At 37.9% G+C, this 25,249-nt stretch overlaps 1 protein-coding gene across 1 annotated transcript; it reads right to left on the reverse strand.

The window, feature by feature from the left end:
* Positions 1-111: 111 nt before the first annotated feature.
* Positions 112-20,872, reverse strand: LOC111150301 (chromosome unknown C3orf58 homolog). Its single transcript, XM_022507755.1, has 3 exons — positions 20,159-20,872; positions 5,446-5,749; positions 112-948 (listed from the first exon to the last, which is right to left on the reverse strand). The coding sequence occupies exons 1-3, from the start codon at positions 20,813-20,815 to the stop codon at positions 617-619; spliced, it is 1,293 nt and encodes a 430-aa protein (XP_022363463.1). The 5' UTR covers positions 20,816-20,872; the 3' UTR covers positions 112-616.
* Positions 20,873-25,249: the final 4,377 nt, after the last annotated feature.

Consider the following 25,249-nt stretch of genomic DNA (forward strand, 5'->3'; position numbering starts at 1 on the left):
AATATTCAGCTCTCTGAAAATACAGTAAACCTGGGAATCTTGCCCTAATAGTAAATGTGTACCGCATAGCACTGAACAAAAACTAGTTGAACTTTAAATAAACACATAGAATAACCTGAATGTGTAAAACTTAATAAAAAAAAAAAACCATAAAAATGAGGGGGGGAAAAAAAAACACCTCTACATCAGAAGGAAAAAGTGGCCTATAAAACAGGCCAATCTAACTTAACATTCAAAGTAAATGCAAGAGATTCACAAAATCATGATAGTAATGCAAATTAAGTCAAATACCAAGTACCCTTTGATACACAAGCCAATGCAACTATCAGACTCATTTCCAATAGCTTCACAATATTCATCAATCCACTCAGGCATTCAGGCGAGCAAAGCAGTCAACGATAGCTCAAGTCTCCAAAGTCTAAGAACAAACTTATTTGCAGAAGCGTCACGAGATTTTTGAAGTAATGTCTTATTTTGATGTTAACATAAGATCTATCAGTGCAAGTTTATCATCTTCTGAATGTATTACTTCCAAATTTCATTTTTCCAGATAGTTTTTGGTGGCTTAGTTTTAGCCAGTGCTATTTAAACGGAGAAAAGAAAAATTCACCATAGACTACCTCACATTGTTACTTAATTGTGCTAGGTATTCACGCAGTTCTTTCGCAGCCTGGAATCTTCCATAGCGCTTCTTTGGGTTGGCACACTCATCCAGCAAGGCCTCTAGTCGGCCATCTTTGGCAATTTCACTTGGTGGGTCATGAAGAAGTCCTCCAGAAGTGCCACGCCAGGTGGCATGTCTGGATAAGAGGTTCTGACAAACGGCATAGTAATTGTGGTCCACAGTTGCACGAGCACAAAGAATTTCTTTTGAAAATGATAAGCAAGCCTCCTTATCACAGTCATCAAATTTGCTTTCATACCATACATCCCAATTTTCAGGTTTATCTGTAAAAGGGGGAAAAGCAGAAAGAGAAAAATACATTTTAAAAGAGCTCTCATTCCTTCCCAAAATATAAAATTTACTAATTAACACAGTAGTATTTGTTCCTAAAATTGTATAATTTTAAACACTGAAATTTATTAATTTATATATAAACATTTAGTGGGAGTTCACCAAGGCCAGGCCTAAAGATCAGACAAGGTCTCTAACTACTCAAGGGTTGAGCCTAGATGGAAACTTTCCATCACAGAGAAAGTGCCATACAGAAGACTCAATGGTACAAGAGTACAGAGGAAGCAGTACTTTTGCCTGGGGCTATAGAAAGCTGCATAGAGAACATATGCTTTAGGTCTTAAATAATAAGCAAGTGTGAAAAGAAATGTGGGAAAACAGTATGCTAGGCCCAGTATAAATATGTGCAAAGGCATGGATTTAAGGGCTTGTTCCAGCTGATTCAGGGGACAATAAGATCATGGAGGCTGAAGTGTGAGACAGCTACCTGGGGGAGAAGGTACAAATGAGGCTACAGAAATAGCTTGGAAATTATGTGGTCATGAACACGATTTCTTTTATAGAAAGAGAACTGGCACTGAAGACTGGAATGACTAAGATGATGATAGTAACTAATGGTCCAGAAAAAAAAAAAAAGCCAAATTGCAGAAACATAGGAGTTTAATTTTGAGGAAAGTTTAAGGTTCTAATTAGATGACAAGGTAGATATTATTTACATAATATTGTTAACATTTTATATAGAGAGTAAATATAATTACCAGGCATTCAGGGGGGCATATCACATGCAACTAGAAACAGACTTGAAACAGGGCTTTGAAGTCACAGCTACAGTACACATATTTAGAACACATCAATATACAAGTGCTTGATGGAGCCAAGAGGAGCTGAATTACATTGGAAAGCATGTTGAAAGCAAAGGAAAGAAATGAAGACAGGATGGAACCTTGGAACTTAAGAGGCTGGCAGAGGAGAGGCTAGTGAAAAAAGCTCATTCATTCAGCAAATAATTATTTGAATGCCTACTCTATGACAGGAAAGGGTATATACTAGGTAAACAAAATAATTAATAAGATGATTCCTGCCCTCACTGGCTTACTATCAATTATGTGAAATAGATATTAAATAAATAAACATTATCATAAGTAGTGGAAAATGCTACAAAGGAAACACATTTTTAACAGTAGAAAGGTTTCTGAAATAAACAACTTTCCCTCACATCAGATACAGTGGTCAAGTGTAACTTTTAAGCCAAGGTTCAAAGGACAGGTACCTAGATGAATATGGAAGACAGATGAGGCATTTTAGGTAGAGCATATGGAAAAGCCCAGAAGCAAAAAAGTTCATTTAAGAAACCAAAAGACCATTGTAGCTGAAGTATCAAGGGAAGTAGACAGAGGGATATTAAAATTCAAGCATTTTAGGCCCTGATTAAGAACGCTTTCTTTCTTTTTCTCTTTCTTTTCCTTCCTTCATTCCTTTCTTTCTTCCTTTCTTTTTTCCTTTCCTTTCCTTAGGCCCTGATTAAGAAGGTCTTCCTTCCTCCTCTCCTCTTTCCTTCCTTCTTTTCTTTTCTTTCTCTTTAATGTTTCTTTTGTACATAAAGAACCTTACTCTACTTCTGCTTGAAATTCACATTCAATTGTTAAAAAATTTTAAAAAAATTGGTTCACCTTATAAGCTCTTGCTTTTAAACTGAAGTATAATTAACATACATTATATTAGTTTCATATACACAACATACTGATTGACAATTCTATACATTATTCAATGCTCACCACGATATGTGGTCACCAACTGTCACCATACATTCTTGACTATACTCCTCATGCTATACTTTTCATCTTTCCGATTTATTTAATAACTGTAAGTTTGTATCTCTTAATCTTGTATCTATCTTGCATCTATCTTTATCTATTTTGCCCATCTCCCCTCTGGCAACCATCAGTTTGTTCTCTGTATTTAAGAGACTTTGTTTTTTCTTTTCTTCTTCTTCTTCTTTTTTTTTTTTTTTTTAAGTATGTTCCACATAAGTGAAATCATGGTATTTACCTTTCTCTTCCTGACTTACTTCATTTGGCATAATGCCTTCCAGGTCCATCCATGTTGTTGCAAATGGCAAGATCTCATCCTTTTTTATGACTAAACTTCCACTGTGTATATGAACATAAATATATACACATCACTTCCTCTTTTGTGCTTTCACCTTGAGTTGCTTCCATGTCTTGGCTATTGTAAATAACGCTAGAGCAAACATGGTGCATATATCTTTTCAAATTAATGTTTTTGTTTTCTTTGAATAAATACCCTGTAGTGGAATTAGTGGATCATGTGGTATTTCTATTTTTAATTTTTTGAGGAACCTCCACACTATTTTCCCCAGTGGCTGCACCAATTTACATTTCCACCAATAGTGCATGATGGTTCCCTTTTCTCCACATCTTTGGCAACGTTTGTTACTTAGCTTTTTGATACCAGCCATTCTGACTAGTGTAAAGTATTCTCTCACTCTGGTTTTGATCTGCATTTCCCTGATGATTAGTGACGTTAAGCATCTTTTCATGTGCCTGTTGGCCAGCTGTATGTCTTCTTTGGATAAATGTTTCTTCAGTTCTCTGCTCATTTTTAGTAAGATTGCTTGTTTTTGTGGTATTGATAGTACATAAACACGAGTTTGAGTTTTACTTAAAGAACAATGGGAATTCATCAAAAACTTTAAGCAAGGAAGTGGTAAGATCAGATTTATGTTTTAAGAAAGAAACTATGTGAATAGAAGGAAATCAAAGGACTTAAGAATTTCAGGAAGTTGTTACTAATCAGTCACTTCATAAGTTTTGCAATTGGGTGGTTGCTAATGGTAATGCAGAAATCTGTCAGGTTCTAATGGGTGGAGGAATGAATGGAGGCTGAGGGAGTAGAAAAAGGCGGAGTAAGCAATACTTTTAACAACTGAAAAGCATGGGAAAAAAGAAAAAGTCTTAGACATATTTGTTTATGGGGAGGGAAGAGAAACTGGATTAAACTGGATTTTAAGAAGGGAATGGGAAGTTGAAGATAAATGCAACAAATTCTCAGAGAAGGATCTACTCTGTCTGAAATAGAGGAATAAATGTGTATTGTTTTTACTAGTTTAGGTAATAAAGAGGACACTCAGGGAGTTGTCACAGCAAAACCTCAGTTTCCCTGTGAAGGAGAAAATGAAGATCATTTACTAGAAAGAGTTCAGCAAAGAGTGAATACTTTACAGCAAAGAGTGTCAATAAATATGGCATTTTGAAAAGTAGATATTTAAACAACCCTACCATGAGACATTTGAAAAGAACTGGTCACAGCTAAGGAATTACTGGGGCAACGCTCACTGTATGAATATACTTGTGTGGTTGTAGTCATCCAAGATTAGGAATTAGTTGGTATAAAAAACTGTGACATGTATTCCAAGAATGTCTACATAAAAAACTGTAAGAAATTCTTTTTACAAACACTGAAATGAAAATTTTAAAAGTTTAGGCAAATTGCATAACTGTGAGTATACTAAAAACCACTGACCTGTACACTTTAAAAAGAAAAGGACAGGTTCTCTTCCCTGTGGAAGGATCTACGTGGTGAGTCGAGAAATAATAAGAAAGTAGTTTGGGGAGTATGGAATCAGAAGGTACTGGGAAAAATCAAGGATCAATATAAGATCATGCAAAACCTAAGTGTCAACCTAATAAATTGCTGTTACTTTCACTGCATTTCCTAGGTGCCACACATTTTTGGTCTGGGCTCATCAAAAGATGCTCATATGACAGGAACAAAGGGGATTAAAAATATAAGACCCTTATCATAGAACAACCACCTTTCAGTTTCTTTTATTAAGTAGATTCGTTAGAGAGTTACAGGCTTTGTCTCTGACACTTTAAAATTCCTGTAGCATTTAGTTTTCAAAATACTTCAGACAATCTGCCCACTTTGGCCATGACAAGCTCACAAATACATGGAGAGTAAAGTTTTGGGTAAGATGTAATAATGTCAAATCAAAATTAGGGATTTGCAGTGTTAGAAATCATCTAAATGGTTAAAAGAAAAAGAAAATCACCATGGGGACCCCACAGAACAATGGAACACAGAACATCACTGTGTTAAGTGATCCCACAGAAAAATAAGACCTCCATGAGAGCATAACAGTTTCTCTGGTAGTCTGTAACTACATAAAAACTTAATTCTGCATTACACTCTTAAACCACAGAATGTAGCAGACTGTTAAGAAAAAGACATGTACACACACACACACAGTATATCTGTGTCCATTTGATCCAACGGATATTTTACTAGGAGAAACTGATTAATAAGAGTACAATAATATAATAAACTGGTTCTGTTTATGGATACTGGTCAAATAAAAAAAAGAGGCAAGGCTTTCATCTAAGAAAGAAATTAAAGGTTTGTGTTATATAAATGTAAACTTTGACATAAAAATGTGTTTAAGAATCAAATGTAAGTTATATACTTACTTTGTCTAATTAACCTTTTGTCAGCAACCAAAACATTTTCAGCATCCACAATGATTACCTTCCCATCTCTAGGACCAACTGCAAAATTGTCAAAGCTGACGTCCAGGAGGTAGAGTGCAAATTCAAAGTCATTGTTTGTAAGCTGCTCTGCTATTTCCATTAATTGCCATGCGAGGTCAACTCGTTTCTCCCATGGTGCATTAAAGTAACTCCACAGTTCTTCTCCAACATAATTTACAGCCACCATTCTTCCACAAGCTCCAAGATATTTTGCAAATGGCCATCCTTCATCAGATGGAAAACTCTACAAAAGAATTATCCTAATATTACAAGAGATTCTGATGAAGATATCCTAAGTCTACCCCTCAGATCCTCTCAGCAGAGATTATTACTAGGCATGCGCTTGGATTTCCTGTTATATTCAGGAGCTGAAGAGAGATAAATTTGATTTCTTTTCTAATTCATACATAACTTTATATTATAAAGCTAAAAATCTAAATACATAACTTTACCGTATAAAGCTAAAATAGAAAGTCCTGTTTATCACAAATTTCAGAACCAAATTGATCAACAAAACATAAGGCACCTTCCTTATTACCAAACCTGTAAGTATTTACAATTTCTTTTTGACTTGGTTTAAGTACAGTCAACCATCCTTTCTTTTGAGTGAACAGCACTGCAGGCCTATCAGCCAGCAAGTATTTACCAGGCACCACTCACTGCACTGTGCTGGCAATTAGGAGTGAGCTAAACAAAGAGTCTCTAAAATAAAAATTTTAGAAGAGAAGACAGATACTAAGCAAATAACTTTGAATATAAATGTTAGTTACCAGGAAGTGGTATGAGTCCTAAGAGAGCATTTAATAGAGACCTTACCTAGTCCACAAGCAGGTGGGGGTACAATTTAGAGAGGAATTTACAGAAGTGGGTTTTTTTTAAAGATTTATTTATTTATTTGACAGACACAGCGAGAGAGGGAACACAAGCAGGTGGGGCTCCATCCCAGGACACTGGGATCATGACCTGAGTGGAAGGCAGATGCCCAACGACTGAGCCACCTGGGCGCCCCCACAGAAGTGTTTCTTAACCTATACCCAAAGGTTAGTAAAGCGCAATCTGATATCCTATTGATGCAACCTGCAGTCCAAGTACCTTTGGTCCCAAGTCAATCTTGCTTCCCTTTCTACTGCCACTGTATTTCTGTTCAACTTTAGCTCAACTTCAAAATTATTTATTCTCCTAATCAGGCTTTATCTAAGATACTTTCCACCTGCAAAATGAGCATTGTGGTGCAAAAGGATGGGAAGTAATGTTTTAAACAACTTCTGGGAAGATAATATGACTAGAGGAAGTATAGAGGAAGCCTGGCATCTTTCCTTAAAATGGGGAGAAAAATCTTAAGATGATATTTATATAAACACTGTAGGGGAAACAGAACAAAACAGTGCATAATATAAATACAGATTACTTCTATTGCTAAAAATTGAACCATCTACATTGTTTTTTTGGGAAGACTTTATTTGAGAGAGAGAGTGAAAGCGAGTGAGAAAGATAGTGAAAGTGAAAGAGAGATCACAGAGGGAGAGGCAGAAGCAGACTTGCCGCTGAGTGGAGAGCCCAATGCAGGACTCGATCCCAGGACCCTTGGATCATGACCTGAGCCGAAGGCAGAGGCTTTAACCCACTGAGCCACCCAGGCGCCCCTCAACCTTGAAAATTTACACAAATAATTACAAAAGATTTAAGTGTTTCCCAGAAGTATTTATGTACAATGTCCATGACATTAAAAGAAAAAAGGGGAAAGAACTAAAAATTGGTAATATAAGAGATTATATAGTTTTGTCCCACAAAAAGTAAAACAAAAAATTCCTCTATACATTACTGGTATATTATTCACATGTCATACCACAGAACAGATACAAACATATCTTTGTGAAAATAAAATGGTCTTTGACAACAGGAGAAAAGGGAACCTTGCCAACATCTGCACATGTACAAATGCCTCCTTGTTTTTGGAGCCTTTCCAACTGGCAAATGACAGTCAAATATACACTTCATTACCCAAGTCCCTCATAGAAGAAGATAAAATATATGAACAAATGTCACACTGAACAATTTTACATTCATACAGTGTTTTCTGACAATGTTAACTGAAATACTGTTATGCCTCATTTTAAGAAGAGCACTACAATTCTTTCATATAGCTTGCTACCTAATCTTTTGGAAGAACTTTAACAAATGAATCCACACCACTAACTCAGATGACAAGAATTTTTCAGAGTATAATCAAAATAGTCAGATTTCATTAATGAGAAAAGAATTCTATTGAAAACACTATAGGACAAAGAAAATGCTCAAAGGAAGCCAAAACATAATTTTTATTTAAAACAATTCTGGCTTAGAACCAAATTACAATGGTCAAGCAGAGTGTAACAGACAAAACTTTAAGATGTTACAGCCTGGATTTGTTAAGTAATCACACAATGAGAAACACAATTTCTTACTTTCTGATTATCAAACTCAACAGGGCAAAAAAACACCAAAAAACAAAAACAAAAAAAACCCCCATGGCAGCTAGAATAAGAAGTTTATTGCTGAGATTCACAGTCCAATTATTTGTTAAGAGCTTTACACCAGGTTGAATGTACATCAAAGTGTAATAGCTAAAGTTTTAAAACTAAATGATTAGCTTAAAACTGTACAAAAGGTACAAAACATTTATAAAATTATGTATTCCTTTTCCATGACTGTACTTAAAAAAAAAAAAAAAAAAATTAAATTGGTGAGCACCCAAAGCAAACTTCTATGACTATTCCTACCAATGTAAAAATTAAAAATGGGAATTTAGGTATTAAGATAAGCATGGGTAACTGATAAGATTTAAAAAATATATTATATGCCTTCAGTTAATTTACAAAATAAAAGTATTTTGACTATGAAACCCAAGATAAATCACTATGTCTCTCTTTCCTTTTGTAACAGAAAACTGCAAGCTACCTCTTGGATACCATAAAACTCCAATAATACTAATAATAATATTATAGGCATTCACAGTATCTTAAAGTCAGTTTCAGAAATAAGTAAACAAAATCACCAAGGTCATCTTCCATTTTAAGAGAAAACGAAGTTGACATAAAATGTACACACTCGATATTAAAGATTAGAAAATTTAGGTATTTTATATTCTTTATGGTAATACAGCATTTTATAAAATTCATATATTTAAAAGACAATAAAATATACAAGTAAATAGTGGACTTGAAATCACTCTGTATCTCATGAACTGTGACTGTGTCAAACTGAAAACTTCTTAGAGCTTTCAGTCTTTTCCTCTGTAAAACTGGAGTATTTGTACCACCATATATATTCATTAAGACAATCCAAGAACCAAAGGAAAGAATATAAAATGTACTTTGCAGATATACTACTTTATAAAGAATTTTTTATGCTACTTTATAAAGAACTGCTTACCAAAACATTTTATACTTCCTATTTAAACCCATTAAAAAGGAAGTCCAGATATTCAAGAGTTATGCTTATTTTCATATCACTTACTAAAAGTCATCCACAAATAATGAATATATTCCAAAAATAGTCAAGAACCACCAAATTAGAAAAGCATCATCACTATCCTCTAATAGTTCCTAATTTACAGTGAAATATATAAATTAGCTACCAAAGTTTAAGAAGGCTTAATACTATGAAAAATGTATAGGGCATCCATAAGCACTAAAAATACAAGAAATTAAAACTTGATAACTTGTACATACATAAACTCAGCATTGTAATTTCTTTTCATTTATAATAGCTTGCACCACAAAATAAATTCTAAAAGCTGCAGTATTCTATCATCTATTTATTGATCAAAACCAACCATCATAATAGTTTATGTGATTTATAATGGGGATGTGAAATCTAAGAATTCTAGAGTTGGAAGTACCTGAGTTGTAAATCTAGCTCAATCTTACTAGCACAGTTAAATGATCTGCCTAAAGTCACACAGATAGAGGTAAAGTTAGGCTAGTACAACCCCTCAATCCAGTATCTTCCTGTTTCAAAAGTTTCCAAATTTTGGAAAGGTAACAGTGCATATATTGCATTCTCCTATTATGGAGAATCTGGGACATATTATGCTGTGAAAATAATGTAAGCTTATAAGTACCAAGTGGGATAAAGCACATAACTCTCATGTTTTCATATATTTTTTGATTTGACAAACCCTATTTTCTATAGGTTTTTAAATTTGGAATTGCAGATAAGAGATTGTAGGTTAACCCACACCTCACTGACTACTATTAAAGAAACTGGAGTTAGAAAGTGAGAGAGTCACTATGGAATGGAGAATACTAATTTTATATTAAAAAATTCTAGATCTAGCGTAACAACATCATGAAATGCTAAGTAAACAGCTGTAAATAAAACAGTCCCTATTCTCAGGAAGCTTTTTCAACCTGAGTTGGGAGAATGATTATTACATATACAAAATTATAAATTACATAATTTGTTACAAATTATGAAGTAGAGTATGCTGAGAAAGAGAAGTAGGGACATTATTTCAGATTGTGTGGTAAAGGTCAGCTTCTCTACGGAAGTGCTACTTAGGCTGAGATAAAAAAGATGGGTGTAATATTAGACAGACTGGGCAGGGGGTGTAAAAATGTTCCAGGCCACAGAAGAGTCGGAAACAGTTTTCTCAGTACTGAAGAAAAGGCCAAAAGCAGCTTTACAAAAATGAATGAGAAGGAAATGGCTTGAGGTAACAGAGTCTGTAAAGGGAAGCGGGGACCAGATCATGCTTGGACTTAACAGAATAAAACAAAAACAAAGTCCTCAACATGGCCTAAATGCTTTGGAAAAACAAAACAAAACAAACAAACAAAAAACCCAAAACAATTAAAAAAAAAAAAAGCCTTAACATTCAGAAACATTGTACGTACTGGAATTAACAAATATCCTGTATTATATAATGTTATTCTTTAAAAAAAACCACAAACTTTTACAATATCTCAATATCCTTTGATCACTAACCACTGTCTTACCAGATTAATAAGGTCATTTTATTATATTATGTCAGAACACAGTTATTTTAAAAAGACATACAATGTATGAGTAAAATGGACAGATTCAAGTAAGGTCAACTCTACAAGTTGTGATCTATTCTTTTGTTTTTCCTCCTTACATGACCAAAAGTAGGGTTTGTATACTACGTTTAAAAGACTGGGGCACCTGAGTGGCACAACAGATTAAGTGTCCAACTCTTGGTTTTGGCTCAGGTGGTGATCCCAGGGTTGTGAGACAGAGCCCTGTGTTGGGCTTCATGCACAGAGTCTGCTTAGGACTCTCTCTCTGCTTCCCCACTCCATGCTCACTTCTGCTCTTTTGCGTGCTTCTCTCTCTCTCTCAAATAAATAAATCTTAAAAAAAATAAAAGATCAGGCACCTGGGTGGCTCAGTTGGTTAAGCGACTGCTTTTAGCTCAGGTCATGATCCCAGAGTCCTGGGACATTGGACTCCTTGCTCAGCAGGGAGTCAGCCTCTTCCTCTGACCCTCTCCCCTCTCATATGCTCTCTCTCTCTCTCTAATAAATAAATAAAATCTTTTTAAAAAAAGATCACATACTTCCTTTAATGCAAGAAATATTTTACAGTCATTTACTAACAACATTCCATTAAAAGGAAGGTAACTTTGTAGCTCACCTAAAAAGATGTATCACAAGACTTATTTTTTAAAGGAGGAAATTCCTAATAAAAAGAAGCTGACTTGAAAAAAAAATCTATTAATAATCAAAACATACAATTTAAAATCTGGTTATAGGTTTGCTAAAGAACTGGCATTTCTGAACACACAGTAATTTAAACTTGAGAATACTTATCAAAAGTTAATGTTATCAAAAGACTAGAAAATGCTTAAAAGTTCAATTTAACTTTAAAATTATTTTTAAAAGCCCAAATGTGAACAAAATCCCATTGTAGTAACGCATGTTATAACAGCTGTTCACAGAGATTAGTCAACTGTACTGGTGACAGACTAATGTGTTCACAGTTTTGTGAACTGTCTGGAGGGGGAATATAGTAAAATTACTGGGATGATTTAATGGTTACCTAATTTTTGCTAAAATTTCTCTAAGACTTTAGCTTCTTAATTTATACTGCTAAATAGTGGCCAAAATCCATTGTAAATACTATAGAATCTTAATAATCTCAAGATTTCTAAGTTGCAGCTTATGTTCCATTTATTAAATAATTTCCTGAATGCCATTTTCCACCCACCTAGAATTCCAACAATATTAAGCAATTCCTTGAAAATAGCAAGGTTATGTTATTTCACTGAATATGTCCAATAGCTGTTTCTAAAATTGGAAACTAATGTCAAAATGCAACAACAAAATATCTACATAAGTTTGATAGAAAATAATAATCTTTTAGAATAAATAGTTTAAGCAATGCACTCCCCTCCCCCATCACTTGGCCACAAGTTTTAAATATGCATAAATTTACTTGTCTCAAACGATGCTTTCTTACCTATAGTTACATCAGCAAGTGTGATCCACATTTCTAAGTTGAAATACAAATCTAAAACACCATACTCATACACTCGTACTTATTTTCTTCCAATAATGTTGGAAGAAAAATTGAAATAAAATTTCAAATAAAGAAAAAGGATATAATATAATAAGCTTCTTCAGGACCCAATAACCCAAGAACACTACTTTGCTTTCTTCAGTCAAGACTTCATTTCTTTGAGGTCTGACAAGTAGAATAGTAAGTACGAACTTACTCCCCTGGTTCCTTTAAAACATAAACTGAATTAACATCACCCTTTTGAAAAAGACCAAACTATCCTCTAGTAGCAGAGTGTATGTGTTAAACCCGAGGCCTGGTTTTAGATTTGTATTCCTGTTGTTGCCTTAAATTCACTACAGACAAACCAAAACTCTTGGTTCCCCTACCCCAAAGCCATTCCTTCTCTGGGCTTGCACATTATGATAAGGAATTATTTAGTAGTTGCTCAGACTAAGACCCCAGGAGATATCCTTTATTTTTCCCTTTCCATCATACCTTTACCCATCAGCAAGTCTTGTCAACTATTTTTCCAAAATATACTGGTTCTGTCCACTTTTTATAACGTTCATCGCAACCATCTTAATTCAAACCACCATTCTCTCCCACAGTCTTGTGCAAAAGCTTTTCAGATTTCTCTCTTACCCCTTACAATCCTTCTCCCAAATCAAGCCCTACTGAAAACACCTCCATTGTTTCACATTGCCCTGAAATTAAAAAAAAAAAAAAAAAAAAAAAAAAATCCTAAACTCATTATGCATGGTTACAAAGCTGTACAGGATATGACCCTTGTCTACCTCTATGATCTTATATTCTACCAGGCTTCCCTACTCCCGTGCTCCCTGCTCCTCTGGATTTGCCTTATCTCTTGTCCAAAAACACTCTGACCTCAGATCCTTGTACCACTGGCTATATCTCCCATCACTTATACTTTGGCTGAAATGGGACTCTTCCTGACCACCGAATTTAGAGTATTCTATCCCCAAACCAAGTCTCCATCACAGGAGTCTGCTGTATTATTTTTATAGTATGTAAAATCTGAAATTACCTTGTTTTTTGTTTGCTGCCCTCACCTAGTGTCTGACAACACAAAAGCTGCACAAACTGTCCTGGCCTACCATCTTCACGGTATCCTACAGGTACACAGATCAGTTCCTGGAACTACTGAGCAATGTCACACAATTCTTGCCAGATTTTTTCACTTCACAGTTAAAACTCCAAATGTGCACTGGAAAGGCAAAATATGAAGAAGACCCTGAAGCATCACACCTACCTCAGATGATCTAGCTTTTAAGACTGTATCTCAGCCTAGGAAATTAGACCAGAACTAACCCTTTTAAAAAAAATTATCACTGTTACTGTACTAATTACAATTATTGAACTATAATAACTTAGAGAAAAATTAAAATATTGAATAATATTGCCTACAATATTCTTTCTATTCAAAGTACTTCATACGGGACAAATCCTTAACCCTCCTTGTAAATACCATTCAAAAAAATCAATAGCCTGAAACAGCAACTAGGTAGGTATTTAAGGTGTGTATATACGTAAATAAGGTAACATTTGAAGGTTTGTTATAGAAAGAGTAAAATGTGTGTATATACATATATATATATATGTATATATATATATATATATATATATTTAAGATTTTATTTGACAAAGAGACACAGTGAGAGAGGGAACACAAGCAGGGGCAGTGGGAGATGGAGAAGCAGGCTTCCTGCTGAGCAGGGAGCCTGATGAGGGGCTCAATCCCAGGACCCTGGGATCATGACCCCAGCCAAAGGCGGACACTTAACGACTGAGCCACCTGGGTGCCCCAAAATGTACATATTTCTAAGATAGATGTCAACTTAATGTACTAAAGAACTTTTCAAGTACAACTAAAAATGAAATAAATTAATTTGCAAAGTAGTAACATATTGTTAAAAAAAACAAAGACATTTTGTGTATATTATTGGAATAACTGTCTCCTTTACTCTTTAAAACAGTCTTGTTATAGGTAACTATTATAATTCCTATTTTGTTAAGAAACTAAGGCTCTAAAACATTAAGTGACCATTCAACAACTTTTGAGTTAGTACAGAATACTACCTCGATACTGCCCCACTACTCTACCTGTCCCCCCCAGCCTCATCCATGGGCAAAATCCTATTTATCCTTCAGAACTCAATTCGCATGAAATCTTCCTTGGTATCCACACCTATAAAGATACACTCATGTCTCTCCCTAAATGAGTCATCTGACAGAATGCAGGTATATTTTTTTTAATAGGGCTTATTATACTATGCTGGTTGTAATTATTCATTTATATACCCACCTCTTATACAGTACACTATTTATCTATCTGCCTAGACAGATCCTTTGACTCCAATTGCCTTATAACAGACCATTTACCAAATAAACAAATAAAGTCCAGTTCTTCTGATTCTAAATCCAGGGCTATAGGTTCAAAGAGCTTCCAGGTTATTTCAGGTAACTTTCTATCAAGAATCTATTTTAATAAAGACATACAAATTGGATAAAGGTTTGATACATAATTAAAAACCTTTCGAGGTCTATGACCAGGAATAATAACTATCCACATCTTACTAGTAATTTACAATTATTTACTAAAGTTAGTTGTATGTGTAGGGAAAATGCAGGGTCTATATTCTAAGGTCATATTAGTTCAATATATGAATTAAATGAATTAAAAGGGAAGACAGAAAAAAATGTCAGCCATTCTGTGAAGTTTACGGCAATACAGGAAGTAGGCCAGAAACCATAAACCAGAAAAACAGAAAATAAAAACCAGTTGATGATCCTGGGAAAATGATTATCCAAGTCTAGAAAGCAAATCCCCCAAAAGTAAGCTTTCTATTCCCTACCAACATGTGTGAGGAGTTATGTGCTGATCTACATGGTGGAAATACGAAGGAAAATTGTTTGTAGATTAGACAAAGTACAAAAGGGACCTCGGAATTAATAATGGTGAGAAGATATGAATAAATCCAGAAAATAGGCCAGTGGGGCAAAATTATTTTGCTCCACTGATCTGGAAGTGGTGCTATCCCAAGGGTGATTGCCTGTTTCTAAAGCCTTTCCAAAATAAGAGTCTCTGGATGTGAGGTACACAGAGTTATAGCATTATTTTTGGTTTTTTTTTCATGAAGCATTTTCAAGTGTCAATAAAACCTCTGATTAAAGAAAAAAAAAAACAGAAAAACACTAAAACCTCTAGATTTAAGGCTACGAATTAGATTTTTTTAAAAAAGTGCTCTACTTAGAACTACCTACTCAGAACCATCTTTGAAACTCTGGGAATGCAGTTACCACAGTAGCATCCAGTGGGAGAGAGGTAGGTGGCTCCCTAAGCTGTTGCTTGCAAAGACACTCCTGAGACAAAGTCTGGAACATTCTTTCCAAATGCTACTGCCCCACAAGATACTTGGCCACATTGAGCTCCATATTTTTTTCCTTTAAAGGAAATCTCTGGTTTTTCGTTTTGTTTTAATCTGATTCGGTATGTAAAAGTCTGGGAGGAAGGCAAGCTTGAAAACAGGGCTATCTATCCTGGCCTCCTTCACATATCTTCTAGCAGGGACCAAGTACCAAATCCCCCAATCCCCTTTTAGAAGTTTAAACCCACCACTTAAAGTCAAACTCAGAAGTAGAAAAAAATAATTTCTCAAATCAAGGGTTTGAGACTAAGGATATTGGGGCCAAAAAGGAAAGGACCTAATACAAATAGTCTTAGTTTATAAATAAGTAAGTCCCATTAAGAGTTCGTCAACCTGTCCAAAGTAAGACAGCTAAATGGCCATAATCTTTTGTATACTTCAAAAACCATACCTTGGGCAGTGCACCTTAAAAATATTTTCTCCTTTGGGAAGTATCTTTAAGGACAAAACAACATTCACTCAACATTTTCTGTAAAAATTCATCATGTAATATAGGGATGGACTAAATCAATGTAACCAAAGGTATGGCTCATAGTCTGAATCATAACTATTTTTAAGATGATCCATATAAGCTTCAGTACAGCTGATTAACTAGCTGATGGTTAAAGTTACTTTTACCTTATTTAGTGTCTAACACTGAGTGCTTCCTTAATAGGGATTTGGCACTATATAACGTGGTTTGCATGTACTGTGTCATTTACAAAAATTGAAATAAAAGCTAAAATCTATACCATAAATGACAGTTACATGCTGAAAAATTAAGGAATTCCTATTAAAACCATGATTCAGAAAATTTAAGATAAAGTTCTATAAATGTAATGAAACAAATCCCAATTCCTCCATCTTAAACAAGTAAGAGCTTTGTTTCTATAAATAAGGCCATCGTCATTATCTCTAGGTCATCAATTCAGAGATAGTTTGGGCTTCAGGAAACTCAGACAGTATTTTTCTCTAACACACACACAACTTCTATAAATTCGAGAAACAGGTAACTACAAATATTGGTAGAAAATTTACCAATAACCTTGACATCTTGTCAAAACACTTCACCTCCTTGATTTTCCAGTATTCCAAGAATGCTATACACAATAAAAAATCAACAAAGTCCCTCTCTCCAATTTTCCTCATAGGATTATGGTATACTTATAATTAAAACATACTTCTTGGTGAAGTAAAACTGTGAAGAAAAAAAGTATCAGTGTAGAAAAAAAGGTTCTAGCATTATCTTGCTTGATGTTTATAAAATTTTTTTTAGAAGATGATAATTCTATGGCCAAACAACTTTCCTTTGAACTAGATAAGCTGCTGTAAGCTAGTAAAACTATTCAACAATGGGAAAAGTGTTGTACTTTCATACCATTTCATACTGGCTAAGTCCATATTACAAATCTACATAGCCTTACACAGATAAGGTATGTGTATAATAGATCTTATAGACACTTAGTATCTTCCATGTCTTCTTTCAAGGCATAATAGAAAATTCAATTGTTTATTGTTTCTTAAAATCAGAAAAGGCAAGTTTAACAGGCAAAATTTATATACATTTTCAGTTCTTTCTTTAGTATCCATCAAAGGAGATTTTTAAGTATTTATTTTGGAAGCATGTTTACCACACTGGAACTTTTGTTAAGAATACTTTGATGAAGTCAGTTCAAAACACTTTTTTACCCCCCCAAAGTAGTTAATTTTTGGACAATCAATATAAGAAAAATCCAATTTGTCACCAACTGTCCAAAAATTCAATAAGTAGCTCCCTCTCCTGGAAACAAAAAAATGTTGCGTTCCTCTTTGAGCTGTAAAATACAGGCTTGATCTTTAAGCATATTTTTTTAAGATACGTGAACAAAAATGCACCAACAGGCAAATATGAGTGAGGTTTTCTATCATTATTAATACAGCATAGTACTTTAAATAGCTTTTAGTTTTATAGAAACCCATATAAATATTAAACTTGAACTCATTTATCTAGTTAGCAGAAATAACAAATATCGTAATTTGACTTAGTAACAATCTTTGCACCTTATCACAGAATTTTAAGATTCCTTTAACTTTAGTGGTTTTATGCCACCATCAAACCTCAAGTGCATTGATCATACTTAACTCACTAATATTTCCCCACAGATGAAGTGGTTCTATAAACAAAGTACAAGCTCTGTGATTTAAAAATAAATCCTTTTTTTTTTTTTTAAAGATTTTATTTATTTACTTGACAGACAGAGATCAGAAGCAGGCACAGAGGCAGGCAGAGGAAGAGGAAGCAGGTTCCCCGATGAGCAGAGAGCTGGATGCGGGACACTATCCCAGGACCCTGAGACCATGACCTGAGCCGAAGGCAGAGACTTTAACCCACTGAGCCACCCAGGTGCCCCTAAAAATAAATCTTATTCAACTTGCTTGTTCATCATGTAAAAAATTGAACATACCAATATAACTGACTGGTATTAAAGACCCCAAATTTATATTTCACACAGCACTTACTAGTTATAGAAAGGGGTTGCCTACATTTCAAATGCAATATACAAAAGCCAAAATTAACCAGGTTAACATATATTTCCTCACATATTAAAAACAAACTCTTATCCTATAACCCATCTATCACCCACTCAGAGTAATGGTGTCACTAAGTTTAAATTACAAGAATATAACTGATTTTTTAAAGTTGTTTATCACTAAAGATGAAAACAGAAAGAGGGAGTTTGAGGGAAGAGTTAATCAGAAAAGGAACTAAGAGTACACTTGCCTATCTCGACTACAAAGTAAATTGAAAATGTCAAGACAATTTCAAACTTCAAAAATTTAACATAAAAGCTTCCCAAATAAGGCAAATTTTCCTTAGTGCAAATCAAATGGCAAGACAGCTTTATAAAGAACTGGATATATAATGTTCTTAAAATATTAGTCCTAGTTATTGTTTCTAATATACCAATATTCAGAATCACCTGATAAAAATCTTTCAATAAGTACCCACTATTACAAGTGCAGAAAATGTGTACTACTACTCAGATAGCTCCTTACTAAATTTTTGGGTCCCAGAGAATTTGACAGATTATCTGCAAATACACTGTTAAAGCCTTCTACAGGGACCAACCTTCCTAATATAAACATCTACTTCTCAAGGATAAAAGACAGTTTAAATGGAAAAAAAAGTTTCAAGTCAAATGTATATCACAAATATGGACTTAAGCTTTATAGACTGGCTAGTTTTATTGAAACCACTTAATAAAATAATTTCTTAGAAGGAAGTTTAACCAATTTTACACACCACTCACTGTTAAAGAGAGCAGTGTTTAATATACAATCTGTACTTTAAATGTAACCCCTTAGGTACATCCAATAACAGTTTAAGATTTACTAAGACCCACACTAAAGTTTTGAGGCAAAGTATTTATTTTGTGTTAAAATCATCTGGCTGAACTAATGAAACAAAGCTGGTTTCTCTTAGCTAAGTTGGGCAGCGGACAACTTGAGAAAAGAAAGCAATATAAATGAATACCGTACATTCCTATTCATGCACTTCAGATAAAAAAACAAAACAAAACACAAGCATCCTGTACAACCACACCCCCCACTAGTAACATTCTCAGGAGCACAGAAAAAGCATGAAGTATACCAAAGTTAGTTATTAATTTTAAGTGATTCCCCCCCCCCTTGTATTTGATAAACAGCAAAACTGGTATGGGAAAGGAGCAAGGTAACTTTCCTGCAGTTAGAGGAAGGGTCACAACCCCACAGCTGTAACCACTACCCAAGGACACCACACTAAAGCCGGGTGGGAATGTGCAGAAACTCAGTAACTACTCCAAAGGTCAACAGTTTTTTGGGTTTTCCTTTTTTTGCTGTCATCACTAAAAAGACGCCAACCTACTCCCCGAAAAGGTGTGTTTGTTTTCAAAATAAAGTCAGGAGAGAGCCAATAAGGAGAATAAGAATCTCCTTCCCCTATTTCTCACCCTGGCTGAACATTTCATCTCCTTCCTGCAGCCAAATTACTAGATGAATACAGCAGGTCACAGAATCAGGATGAAAATGTCCGTGTTGGCCTCAAATCCTCCCAGCCCCAAGTCCAAGGATGCCTTACTTTTTCCTCTTCCTAATCCCACTCAAAGCGCGGCTCAATGGATTATGCTGACCACAGCCTCAATTCCCCAGCTTGTCCCCAAATTAACTGCCCCAATGACCCGCCAGATAATTTAGCTGAAGGATAAAACAAAGACTTTGGGGCCGAAGTTAGGCCGGGCACGAAGAGTACCAAAGGGGACAGCGAATGCAGTATAGAAACACTTGAAAAGAATTAAACATCCGAGGGCTCGTGAACAGACCGCACTGTGGAAGTGCAAACCCCGGTGGATAAAAGCAGAAAGGCGGGGAGAAGAGCCCAAGGAAACTCACTGGAGAGACATTTTGGGAACGTACAAGACGCGCTCCCTCTGCTGTTAAAGCCTCCGCAGTCGAATCCGAGATGCGTCCGCGTCTAGCTGCCAAGAACGGACTCTCCCCCCTCCGGGTCGCCCTCCCCGATCCGACACAGCGCCCAAAGGTCCCCCAGTGCCGCCCCCTTCCCACGCCCGCAGGCTGGCCCAGCCGGGCCGGGTCCAAACGGGGCAACGAGCGTCGGCTGAGCCACTTCTCCGACTGCGGTTACCCCGCGCGGCCCTTCCCGGTAGGCCCCCCCCCCCCACCCCCTTCCTGGGCTCCGCGCCTACCTGTAGCACCAGCGGCTCGGGGTTGAAGGCCAGGGTCAGCAGCAGTTGCATGCGCTCCGAGTCCTTGAGATTGCGCAGCAGGAAGCTGCCCGAGTCCTTGGTCTCGGCGTAGCGGCGCACCAGGCGATCGAGCAGGCGCTGCGAGGGGCAGTGCACCAGGTCCGACCAGCCCTCCACCGCCTCGGGTGTGAGCAGCCGCACGTCGCCGTTGAGGCGCGCGAACTCGGTGCGGGGCATGGCCTGGAGCAGGTCGCAGCGAGGTCGGCCGGTGGCCCGTTTGCAGATGCTCTGGTCGAGCTGCGCCAGCTCGCGCTGCGAGCCGAGGCGCTTGAGCACCACTCGGCGGCGGCCGCCCTCGCGGGGCTCGCCGTACTGCGCGAAGTAGACGTTCTTCACGTTGAGGAAGTCCAGCAGGCGCAAGCGGCCCCACGCCTCGAACACCACCTGTCCGTTGAGGAAGCGGCGGCACCAGCTCGTGCCGAAGCACGCCGGGCACTTATTGAGCTGCAGGAAGCGCCGGTCGGCCAGCTCGTTGCGCTGCCAGGAGGCGAGCAGCGACGGCGAGTGCAGCACCATCAGCACCAACAGGCTGCCCAGCGCCGCCAGCTTCAGCGAGCGGGACAGGCGGCCCAGCTTCGGGAGCACCAGGCGCCACATCCCGCCCGCCGCCCGTCCACACGCACCCGGAGGGCGAGGGCACCCCGTGGGCGCCCCCGCCGCGCCGAAACCTGGAGAGCGACCGGCAGGGGTCCCCGGGCGAGAGAAGGAGCGAGGTCGTGGGCTGGGGCGGGAGGCGGAGTAGGTGTGTAAGAGAGAAAGACGGGGAGCGGGAAGGAGCCGACCAAAGCAGGCTGCGACTTCTCCCAGTCACTAGTCTCCACAACTCTCGAGCTCCCTCCTCCGAGTTCCCCGCCCTCCGACTCTGGCGGCGCCTGCTGCACGCCAACCAAGTTATAGAGGAGCGGGAGGAAGGGGGGAAGCGCGGGGACCCGACGGCCGCGCGTCCGCGCGCGCGCACGCGCACTGCTCGGTGGGGGCGCGAGAGCTGCGGCGGCGACCGCCTTTGGGGCGAGCGGGGTCTTTGAGGAGAGAGAAAGAGGGACTCACGGAAGGGGAAGAGAAGCTGGAATATCTCACACCGAAAAGTAGCAACAGTGTAGGAAGGTGGGAAGGATGAGGTGCCCGCGCGTCCCTGACGCCTCACGCCCCGATTCGTACGCGTTGGCTCTCCAGAGAGAGGGAGCGGGGGCCAGGGGGCGGGGCTCGCGGGGCGGAGCGAGCGCGTCGCGCGCCGCCCGGAAAGCGTAAGCGCGAGCCCGCGGGGGTGGCTTTCGGGGCCCGCTTGGCGGGGGCGGAGCTGTAGCTCTTCGGGGAGGGATAAGCTGGCGAGATGTGGTAGCGAAACGACTTTTAGTTAACAGTTAATCTTTTATGATTGTTGAGTTTTACTGGGGCCTCTCTTTTGCTATCATGGAAACAGCCTGTAAGCGGGAGTGAAAAAGAAATGAATTGCGGAATTGCCAGTCCTCCACCCAGAACTGCTCTCGCCGGGGAAGGAGGGGGCGGGGCAACGTGCTCCACGCCCCTCACCCGCTTGGGGCGCGCGCCTGGGGGCGGGGCGAGGCGGGGCGAGGCGGGGCACGCCTGGCGGGAGTTCGCGTCTCCCTGGGCTCGCAAGCCTCTAGGCCGGGGCGGGTCTGCGGTGAAAACGTGGGAAAGGCGTGAGTTGTTGGCGGACGGGCTGGGGCGCCGCGTCTTTGGCGTCTGTTATTATCTGTGGAGGCATCTTAAATTTCCTGAGCGGGTACGAAAAAGCGAAGCTAAATGAAAAGTGTCATGAAGAGAGAACCGACGCGGCCTGGTGTAGCCGGGAGTTCTGTCCTAGCTGCTGCGAGCGGGGATGAGCAGTTGGCGGGGTTGCCTTGCTCCTCCTGTTTTCACCGCGCGGCCCTGAAGCCGTTTGCTTCACTTTGGAGAAGTGAATTTTCCGGCGGGGTCGGTGAGGCGCGGGCTGGTGTTTCCAGGTCCCCCCTCCAACTCCGCCCCGCGGCGGTCCAGGGGCTGGAGCTTGCTGCCCCGCGGGCCACGACGCGTTGCTGTGGCGGTAACCATGGGGACCCCGGGCTGTCTGGCGCTCCACACAGGCACGTTGGCTCAGATTCACGCCACGACTGCAAAAATAACTCGGAAATGCTGAACTATAGCGCCTTGTTTTGGTATGAGTTTTAGGGGACCCGGACTCTAGCAGTACCTGAGAACATATAATCCTTTTTAGTCTGAGCGCTGAGTTAAAATGAGGGGTGTTGATGGTTCTGAGAAGAAGGTGGTTCCTGATATGGTATTAAGAACCAGAGCCCTAACTTAGTTAACTTTAAGAACTGAACAGTGATTTTTAGAAGACACTAGTAACTGGCATGTATAGATAAGCTCTGCAGGGGCTTATTGACAGACTTCGCTTCTCTGTATTCTCCAGTTACTTGATTGTAAAAAGCGCAGCCATCCTCTTGAGAAGTACTGTTAATATTTTGTCCTTCCAGATAGAAGAATTCAAACTTAAAAAAAAAAAAAAAACACTTGACAATAAGTATATTCAACATAGAAGTGGATTTTAAGTAATACTATATTACAGACAATTTGGAAGATTTAGTTTTCAGAGTCTTATATAAAGTGATTAAGAAATTTGGCTGCTACAGCTAAAGACTTTCTGCAACCTTTGCAGTAATTTTATTTAACTTGCCTTCAAGCATCCTAAAACTCCATACAATGTGAAGTTATGATCACAACATCAAATGAGGATTTCCTGAGAAAGCGTTTGGTGTGATTACTCTGGAAATGTCAACACTGCTGCTGCTGCTACTATTGCTGAATTGTAAACTAGGCAAGTCATTACTAAACTACACATTTCTTAATTCCCTAATACCTTCTTACCTGTCCTGTAGATGTATTTGATTAATACCAGATAATGTATGTGGACATTCTTTAAAACAATAAAAGCACTACATACATTTTTATATTTATAGCTAAAATGAATGATTCCATAAGCATTCTTGACGATAAACTGATTAAGCTGAGAGAATAGGAGCTTAGTTAGAGACTATTTAGGTGACTAGTAACAGGATTTAACAGGTACTGCTTCTGTATATGAAAAAGATCTTTGGAGTTTTTAATCAGTCTCCAAATCCTTGGAGTTCTATAAGACATCATCTGAAGAATGGATGTAGAAAAGGTTACTAGTCTATACAAGTTGAATTTTGAAAAATAGTTGCTTTGTCCCTACATATGTAGTATTTGTTTAAAAGCCCTGATACTTCCAGTTTTCTAGACTTTTATCAAGTGTTTAAAAATTTAATACATTTTTAAGTATATTTTTAAAAAGACTTATAGCTAAGTACTATATTAGGGTTTGGAGAAAGATCAGTAAGTGAATGTTAAAGTACATTGAATGTTAAAGTACATTACCCACCTGTCCTATAAATTACAGGATGCTTTGGGCTAATGGATTATAAACTAACATCCAAAGCTCTTTGCCATAAGTTTAAATAATGGCAAATAATGTAATTTCCAGTGTATCATAAAATGTTATTTTACAATAACAGCCACTCTTTTAAATGTGTACCACAGATACCCATTATCCAATTTTAAAAAGTAAACTAACATTTTAATAGTTTAAGTATTATATTGTATTGCTGTTCTGTCCTTTACAGAGGTGGTTTTCAGAGACTATTGCCTCCCTCTTGGGATATTTGACTGTATCTGGACACATTTTTGGTGTCCTAGCTAGGAGTAGGGGCTACCGGGTATCTAGTGGAGGAGGCCAGGGATATTGCAGAATATCCAGCATTGCTCAAAGGAACCCTCAACAACAAAAATTAATCGGCCCAAAATAGTGCTATGCCTCTGAGAAACCCAGACCTATAGAATTCTACTCTTATGTAGTATGGTTTTAAGCATCAAAGTCTTGCTGGTTATCATTTTTCACTGCAGCAAAAAAAAAAGTGTGTATTAATAGTGACTGCATCTCTTGTGGTCATAATGTTCTAAATGTTAAGTCAGTCCAGGGAAATTTTTTTAATCATTATAACTATTAATATACAGCTAATCAACATATAAATATTATAATTTTGAATAATTATAAAAAGTAATGCTTTGTTGAAATGTATTTCTTGGTGACATTGGGCTTTTTATCATTTAGCTGAAATTTTCATGGATAAATATTGTTTATTGCTAGCATCTGACAGAGTTCAACATCAGTTGTTTTTCTTTTCATTTTCAGAGATGTAAAGGCCAAAACATCTTGTTGAGAGGAATAAAAAGAATATAGCAGTGTCGTTCAATTCCTTTTATTCCTATTGAGTTATATGCCAAAAATTATGGCATATCATGATTCCAGTGGCTCTCAGAATATTCTCAATGACGTATCAGTTAGGTTCTTTAGTTTAGTTTGATTTAGAATGAAAGCATTAGGATCCCAACTTGGAAAATGATACTTTACCTAGTCATTCATTTTCTCAGTATTGACTTTTAGGTACCCTGGGCAGTTATGTCCTGGAACAATGCACGTAGTGAGATTCAGGTTAGATAAGAGGTGTTTGTTTTGTAAAGGCCAAAAGGGTAATTCTCTGTGTACTGAAGTGGTTGTTTATTAGTAGTTATTTGATGGGTGGATGAATAAACAAGTGAAGGAACACTTTAGGACTAAATATTATTGTAATAATCCGAGCTAGAAATAATGGTTGATAGCAAGGAAGTTGGTGGGAATATTCTGAAGACAGACCTAACATGATTTAGTCAAGGAGATGAGTAAAGGAGATGTAAGGGAAGGAGAAGCATCAGCTATCACTGTGTGGTTTTATCCTAAACTACCCAAAGATTTACTTTTTGCTGAGGTAGGGGATACTGAGAAAAAAATAATGAGGCAGCTAGAAATAGACTTCCTCCTGTCCATTTTCTTTAATGCCACTTTTGTGTTTCTAAGCTTAAGGTAGTTTTGAAACCAATAACTATCTATCAAAATGTAAATAATAATATATATTACTCTCAGTCCAATTAAGACATCCCACAAAATGATGGAATCTTTTCCTTTGTTTCTAA

This window comes from Enhydra lutris, unplaced genomic scaffold (genome assembly GCF_002288905.1).
Source record: "Enhydra lutris kenyoni isolate GAN:26980312 unplaced genomic scaffold, ASM228890v2 scaffoldscaffold2, whole genome shotgun sequence".
Taxonomy (NCBI): Eukaryota; Metazoa; Chordata; class Mammalia; order Carnivora; family Mustelidae; genus Enhydra; species Enhydra lutris.

What these genes read in the sequence shown, in the direction of transcription:
- LOC111150301 (XM_022507755.1), bottom strand. Translation starts at nt 20,815, where the DNA reads ATGTGGCGCCTGGTGCTCCCGAAGCTGGGCCGCCTGTCCCGCTCGCTG. An exon ending in CCGAGCCGCTGGTGCTACAG is followed by an intron (nt 5,750 to 20,158) that starts GTAGGCGCGGAG and finishes ATTCTTTTGTAG; the next exon opens with AGTTTTCCATCTGATGAAGG. An exon ending in CAAAAGGTTAATTAGACAAA is followed by an intron (nt 949 to 5,445) that starts GTAAGTATATAA and finishes CCCCTTTTACAG; the next exon opens with ATAAACCTGAAAATTGGGAT.